Source organism: Sinocyclocheilus rhinocerous, unplaced genomic scaffold (genome assembly GCF_001515625.1).
Source record: "Sinocyclocheilus rhinocerous isolate Xijiao unplaced genomic scaffold, SAMN03320098_v1.1 scaffold820, whole genome shotgun sequence".
Taxonomy (NCBI): domain Eukaryota; kingdom Metazoa; phylum Chordata; class Actinopteri; order Cypriniformes; family Cyprinidae; genus Sinocyclocheilus; species Sinocyclocheilus rhinocerous.
In genome coordinates this window covers 77,115-84,889 of record NW_015670386.1, presented here as the reverse complement: position 1 = coordinate 84,889, position 7,775 = coordinate 77,115, and the positions used below count along the sequence as shown (strand labels likewise).

The window sequence follows — 7,775 nt, the reverse complement described above, 5'->3', positions numbered from 1 at the left end:
AGAATAAAGGTTACGCCTTCTTTCTTTGCGTGAACCTTTGGGCGGCGTTATGCAAATCTTCTCACATCGTGACGTAGACATGTGGGGTGTGTTAGAACGAGCCGTTTTAGGTAGGTGTGGCTGACTCTGAACTTTGATAAAGAATATCTCTTTGGATTTGAGACTTTAGTCTTTGCAACTTTTCAGATCTTCTTTATGCACCAAGAGCTTGTAACACTCCAAAGAGAAAGGAAAAATTGAAATCGCATCATATGACCCCTTTAAGTGCAAGCAAACAGCTAAGAAGGAAAACACACGTTAACAGTATATTGGATCCGGGCAGCTCTTAAAGTGATAGCAGTCTAAAATTCCTGCTCTCTGTCATTCATGTTAATCAAATAACAAGAGAGAAAATCTCTCACTGCTCTTGACAATCACTTTTGTAACTTTAATAAGCAGAAATATATATTTAATTTACTCAGTAAAGAATATGCAGTGTTTTTATTCATTTGATTTGTTTATTCAATTTATATAGTATTTCTTATTTATTTGTTCTGCTGTAGTTTTTTTGTCCTGTTGCTTATAATTAGTTTCTTATTCTTATTTAATCGCTGCTGGTTTACTTGACTTCAGTGAGCTTTATTTTTTTTTTTTAGGCTTGTATGAGTTTTTTGTGATGTTGACACTGGTGACAAGAATAATGAAATTTCTATGGTATCAAAAATGTTGATATCAAAGACCTTATTTTAAGCAAAAACAATCGTGATATATATTGTCACCACGAAATAAAATTACTCATAGCATGATATAAGATTGTGGTCATATCGCCCATCCCTAGTGGAAACCTTGACATTTTTCAGGATTCTTTAATTTATAGGAAGTTCAAAAGAACAGAATTTATTTTGAAATAAATACTGTATATACACACACTGACCCCAACTTTTGAACTGCACGGGACACTAATCTTACACTGATTGCTATAAATAATGATTTGAAACTAAAATCCCTATGATTTGAACAGCATGTGTGCCTCAGTTTTTGCTCATGGTCATCTGGTCATCTTATTCCATAGTGGGTGCTGCACACTGCAATTCGAGCTAAATAGGTGGTCGTAGGGAGAATAATAAGTCGGTACAGGTTGCTGGCATTGTGCAGTATGATGATGTGAAGGGATTTACTCTCTTTGGTCAGTGCACACTTATCACGACCGACATTTGGTAAATAACCCTGCGTCAGGGCTGGCCTTATCCACCCGCCTTTAATTGAAAGAGGGGACATTTAAACTTCCTGAGAGCAACTGCTGCTGCCAAGCAGCCTGCCCTGGAACGGAGAAAACACATCACTTCCCAGCAGATGTTTGAGCAATTATTCAAGCACGTATCCGTAAATATTAGATGCAAAGCCAACGGAGGGGGAAGAGGGGGAAGAGGAGGAGGAGGAATGGGAGGGCTGCTGGGCTGGACAATTTAATTAGGTGTCACCTTAGGACAGAAACCTGAATGGATTCGTTCCAAGTCTCCTTGAACAAGAGCCAAGAGTATTTATAATGTGTCCAGCCCCTATCACACACTTTTTCTACTTTGTTTTAGAAGTGAAGCCCATAAATTACCCAGCGACGGCAAGGCTACAATTCTGAACAGTCATAAACAATTTGGCAAGCACAGTTAGAGTGTGACTTTCTGCGTAATAAAAGTGGTGCGCTTTCACGTTCTGCAATATGGTGAAACTCCAATAACAATTTGAGGTGCTACAGTGAAGTCATAACTATAGTTTTAGGTTATCTGACTGGGCTGGAAATATGTGTGCAAATTTTACTCAAATAAAATCCAATATCTAGCCAAAAAACATACTTTGGGCAAAGTTTTTTTTTAAAATTATTGTTATGAATATACACAAATATATTAGAATGTTACAAAAATTGGTTTTAAATAAATGCTGTTCTTTTGAACTTTCTATTTAAAGAATTCTGAGAAAGAAAATATGTGACCCTGGACCACAAAACCAGTCTTAAGTCGCTGGGGTATATTTGTAGCAATAGCCAAAAAAAATTATTGATTTTTATTTTATGACAAAAATCATTAGGATATTAAGTAAATATCATGTTCCATGAAGATATTTTGTAAATTTCCTACTGTAAATATATCAAAACTTAATTTTTGATTAGTAATATGCATTGCTAAGAACGTCATTTGGACAACTTTAAAGGCGATTTTCTCAGTATTTTGATTTTTTTGCACCCTCAGATTCCAGATTTTCAAATAGTTGTATCTCTGCCAAATCTTGTCCTATCCTAACAAACCATACATCAATGGAAAGCTTATTCAATTTCAAAAAGAATGACCCTTATGACTGGCATATATAGACTGATTGAGAACTTCACAAGTATTCAGATCAAGTACACAGTTCCTCAAATAAAACGTACAATTTATTCATGAGCTTTAAATCCCTGTCTGTGTTGAATGGAGTGTGGTACTGAGTTTACCTGCACTAGAGCCTCTTTCATTGCAGCCCAGTTGGACACTCTCCAGGCACACTCCAGCACCAGGTATGGGTTGTTATGGCCTTTAGATTGCCCATACTCTGTCAGAGGCTCCCACTGGTTCAGCTCTTTAGAACAACTGGAAGTCAACGTAACATTTCATTAAATGTGTGTGGGGTGAGGGTGGGGACAGCTGACCTCTTCCATGCCTGACACAATTAATTAACTGACACTACAGTTTTTGTCCTAAGCAATGCAAAACAAAACTTTGAGAGTGTAATTTTGGTCAACCTCTATTAGTCATTTGGTTCTATTTGCACAATAAAGTCTTGGTTAATCCACACAGCTGTATCTTAAAAATAATGGTGTATTATTGGCAGTGATTTTGTTGCCCTGGTGCAGTATATTCTTAGTAGTACTGCTTGGCAAACTCACGTATCAGTGTATGTCTCAAGTATTGAATCAGAGCTGTGGTCATTCAACGTACCGTATCCAGTGATCCTCCCACAGCTGGTACTCTGGAAAGATGGCGGGTGAGACATTGTGCTCTTTGCGAGCTTTCTCCATTGCCTTCTCATAGGTTTCTTGAGCCTAATGATGATGGACTCAGCATTATTATTATACACAGGGCCCTGAGAAATGTTTGATGTCTTCCCAAATTCTGTGCTTTCCAAATGAATTCTGCATTTTCTATATTAATTTTGCATTCTGTTTTAATGGTTTGATTACATTTTACTAATGTATAATGTCTAAAGAAGAATTTAATAATGTAATTTTAAACAAATGAATGCATAAAACTTTAACAATTTAATTTCATAAAGTGTAATCACATGAAATTTGAACAGCCTTTTTGCAGTTTAATATTTACAGACACTAGTCCATAACATGATTTGATTAAGTGTGCAGCCCTTCTTTTTGATTCATTCATTCAAATCTTGCCAAACACATGCAAGGCGATACAATCTTTTCAGTCTCTCACCTGTTCAAAGAAGCCATGCTGCTCGTATGCAATGGCTGTGCTCGTCTCAGGGAACTTGCATCTCTTCTGCCAAAGCCCCGCCCACATGTCCTCTTCCTGCAGTAGGGAATAGAGCTCCGCCAGCGAGTCGAGAATCTCCTGAGGGAATACAAGAACACATCTTCAAAGAATATAGGGGACAAACACATCCATATTCAGAGGTGTCCCAATGAGATGACTGCTTAGCATAAGCAGCTTGAATGCTGGGATACTTCAAACTGAACTCACTGACAGGTCAAAACAAAGCCAATTGGAAATTCAGCACACAAGTTCATTTTGAGTGACACCGGGGAACCTTCAGAACACAAAACTTCCTCTGCCATGAATATCAATGGCAACAAAGACAAAAGAAGGGCTCATGCATCACTGTACCTGCTGTGGAGGAGTGATGCTTTCCTGCTCATAGAACTCTGTGCTCTGTTTGGGTTTGATGTGCAAGCTAAGGCCTTTCTCAAAAGCTTGCTGCTCCAGCATCAGGGTGGAGCGTAACCATAGATTGTGGGTCTTTCCCAAGTACTTCAGCACGCAGGGCCTGATGGGTATGGGCGGCACGCACTGAGACATGGCCTCCACAAAGCAGTTTAGAGCACTGGGCTGGCAATCTCTCTGAGCTTGATGACTACCGCTACACAGGAACGGACCCATCTCGCCTGAGAGTGCCTGCAAAAAGGGATACATAAGACCAAAATTAGAGATGCATGATATATTGGTACAATATTAGTCCATCGGCTGATATTAGAAAACTTTTTAATGAACGTCAGTATCAGATTTTTAATAATTCATGTTGATTTCCATTATTTTTGTATTTAGTTTACCTTTGCCATCACCTAATCATATAAAAAAAAGCAATAATGCCATTACATGTAATCTTTAGCAAATCTCAAAACGAATATTCATACCATAAATTTGTAAAAATACAAATAATCTGCAAATCTGGTTAAGAGAAAAAGATTTAAGAAATTCTTTTATTTTTTTAAATTATTTATTTATTGATTGATTGATTGATTGACAGACAGGCAAAACAGTTTAATGGTATCAGCCTGAATATTGGTCAACTTCAATTAAAAATAAATAAATAATTAATAATAATAATAAAAACAGGGTGACTTTGATGACAACTTCACAATAATGTTTAAAATAAAACGTACAAAAGTAGCTTCTCACCAAACATCAATGGGAATTTGCTATAAATATTCAATAGGAATGTCAATGCTAAAGATAAACAGCCCATGTTACACAAAGACCTTTGCATTATTATTATTACAGAAAAAGACTGATGCAGTAAATGCGTCCTAGTATTTTATACCTACTATTACACTACTACTACAAAAAAAAGATTTCTATTTTGAATGCGTGTTGTAATAGTCTATAGCCTCAGTCACTCCAAATTAAAGTCCTTTAATGAGAATTCTAATACTTAAGACATCTGGTTCATTAAACTCAGATATTTGCATAAAAGGTTTAATTTCTGCACATTAGCAAATGCTGCCTGTTTAAGTTCATAGGCAGGGGCAGAAAGACAGCCCGCCAGACCCCCACCCATGGAAAGGTCTCCAAGATGAGCGGATAGGCACAACCTCCGACACCATTAACACACATTTTGCATGCTGATTCTGCAGTGATATGCATTATTAGTAGTAAAACAGGCAGTCTACACTTAAACCACAACAAAGGTCAAGTTAAAATGAGCAGCAGTCATACTCTGCATCTACACGGAAAATGTTTAGAGGAAAATGGCCAACTGTTAGCTCAGCTCTTTGGAGAACTGAAGTACTCACATGCTGCTGGCGGTCCGACAGAATCTTCCACAGGCGGGGGAAGAGCTGGACCCAGGTCTTCTCAGCCAATGGGGTGGAGATGTGGCACAACTGAACCAGTGCATTCAGCAGTGCTCCCGTCTGATTACACACACAAGAGACTCATTTAAAGATAGGCAATATATCGTCCATTAATCAACCGACATTTAGCCACTTGAGATTATCGCATTGGCTGATAACAGTGCCAGCTCAGGCGATTAACAGAAGTGCGCCTTGTCTTAGTTCCAAGTCTACCAGGAAACATTTGTTAATGAACATCTATTAGTTTTTATTCTTAACTATGTATATATACTTTGTTTTTGCATTTGTTTTAGTTTGTTATTTTAGTACATAAAACTAACCTAAATGAAAATGAGATATAAAATAAACTATGTTTTGTATATATTATCTATACAATTTAACATTTATTTCAAGTAACAAAATGTTATGGTTTTGGTTTATCTATAAAACCCTGCTTAACACACACTATTCTTTATACTTGCTTCCTATATGTATCATGTCACGTTCGCAGCAAAAAAAGATTTAATCTTCACTCATGACACCAGACATTCAAGGACAAAAGAGTCTATTCCTTTTCAAAAATTACTGTACGTCTGTACACTGTACGTTCATATGCATGACTGGTCATCACCTCTTGCCACTGAATAATTCTTAGGGCATAACTGCACGTAAAGGTTTGGACCTCTGACCACAAGAGGAATGGAGATGTTAGCAAAAGCCTGAACTCAAATGTGTGCTGTGGTTGCTCACAGCAGCTTCGGTGGGCAACGCAGGCAGGTCAGGGCTTTGAACTCCTCACTTCATCATTTATCTAAAGCCAGCTTGAGAGGTGCATATAAAGCAGCACCGTGTCTAGGATTAAATAGAAATCAATGACGCTGTGACCTCAAAGTGCTCGGAGACAGAATCCCATGTTGCCCTGATCAAACTCTCTTTAACAGAGCGCTTATGAGGGAGCAGCCAAATGAGGAAGAGCAGGTTAGAGATGAAAAAAGCCAGAACCAAAAGTGCATGTTAAACTACACAGTTCAAAAGCCCGTATGACTTCTGCATGTGACTCATTCCTACATATGTCCTTTATGTAACCTGTCTTTTTTTTTTTTTAGTTTTGCTTTACTTTTCCTAATGCTAGAGGTTGCACTCGTGAGGGCGGCATATGTTGAGGTGATGGCTCACCTTGACCTCTCTCAGGGAGTCCAGGAACTTGTCGTGGCGGTTGGTGAGCATGTGCAGCTGGTTGCCTGCGTCTCGCTCTGCCTGCTCCTTGGTCTTAGGGAGGCTGGTCTGGTCTCCAGGTGCCAGTTCAATGTCTATCTCCACATCCTACAGATGAAAAAGGTCACAAAAACACAAAATATGAGAATTTTTTTTTAACTTACTACACTTACAACAGGCCTCTATGAACATTTAAAAACACCTTTGAATTCCTGAATTTGAATTGAGGGCAGATACAGGAAACTAATTTAAGGTAGTAGAGTTTAAATATAAATTCAATGTTTTTAATAATACATTTAATATAATTTACGTTTAATATAAACATGTCAACAAACTTAAGGAGTATTTTTAGAAACATTAGATGACATTAATATGCATTTCTATTTATTTGGCATTTCAGATGATTATTAGAGTATATATTTAATATGTAGTATATATTTCATTTTCATGTTACTATTTTACTTTGACATTTTTAGGACAAAAAATAAAATTTTAAATATAATTTTATATATATTTTAAGATCTTTGTTACACACACACACACACACATATACATATTTGGGCTGTCGCGATTCGTCGATTCTATTCGACTTTTAAAAATCCTCGACTTAATTTTGCCTGCATCGACTAACCGGCAAAATACCGGAAGTGGCGCATTTCGCGGACGAGAATCCATAAAACACATTATTAGACTGTTTTCCAAGGCCACGTGATATATTAAACCCGTTTAAAAAAAATCATAATTAAGCATAACTGTGAATTCACAAACGCTACGATTTAATTAAATAATTATATGTGATGCAGTTATAGGCTTGTAGGTTACGTACGTGCGTCTCACAGCACTCCGTTCACAGTAAATGCTGTTCCACAGGAACTGTTATTATTTACATGTGTGGAGCGGCTCAAACTCCATCTCTGCGTGTTGTTGTGAGTTTGGGTTTATTATAACGTTCATCTGGGAATGCAACGTGCGCCATTTCATCAGATTTGTAAGGTAAATCATTTACAAATCCACGCAAACACAGGAGAATACATCATTATATCGCGGTTTCAAAATAAAAGCTCAAACCCTCACACTTTTTTTTTAAAAACAAAGAGTTTACACGTTTTGATGTCCACATATTCATTAAATTACAGTGGCTATAGCATTTCTGTCCTAAAGAAATGGACAAATATTAAAGATGAATTTGATATTTGAATTAAATGGTGCTTGGTAAATATTAAAGGGGTTATATGATGCGATTTCAATTTTTCCTTTCTCTTTGGGG

The 7,775-nt window shown here is 37.2% G+C and overlaps 1 protein-coding gene across 1 annotated transcript in view; it reads right to left on the bottom strand.

Moving 5' to 3' along the window:
* Positions 1 to 7,775, bottom strand: part of trrap (transformation/transcription domain-associated protein) — an 87,387-nt gene that overhangs the window by 27,629 nt on the left and 51,983 nt on the right. The window contains exons 52-57 of the mRNA XM_016546024.1: positions 6,470 to 6,616; positions 5,255 to 5,374; positions 3,849 to 4,136; positions 3,438 to 3,575; positions 2,946 to 3,049; positions 2,462 to 2,597 (exon numbers count right to left, since the gene is read on the bottom strand). Of these exons, the coding sequence (XP_016401510.1) occupies positions 2,462 to 2,597; positions 2,946 to 3,049; positions 3,438 to 3,575; positions 3,849 to 4,136; positions 5,255 to 5,374; positions 6,470 to 6,616 (933 nt within the window). The remainder of the gene's footprint in view (positions 1 to 2,461; positions 2,598 to 2,945; positions 3,050 to 3,437; positions 3,576 to 3,848; positions 4,137 to 5,254; positions 5,375 to 6,469; positions 6,617 to 7,775) is intronic.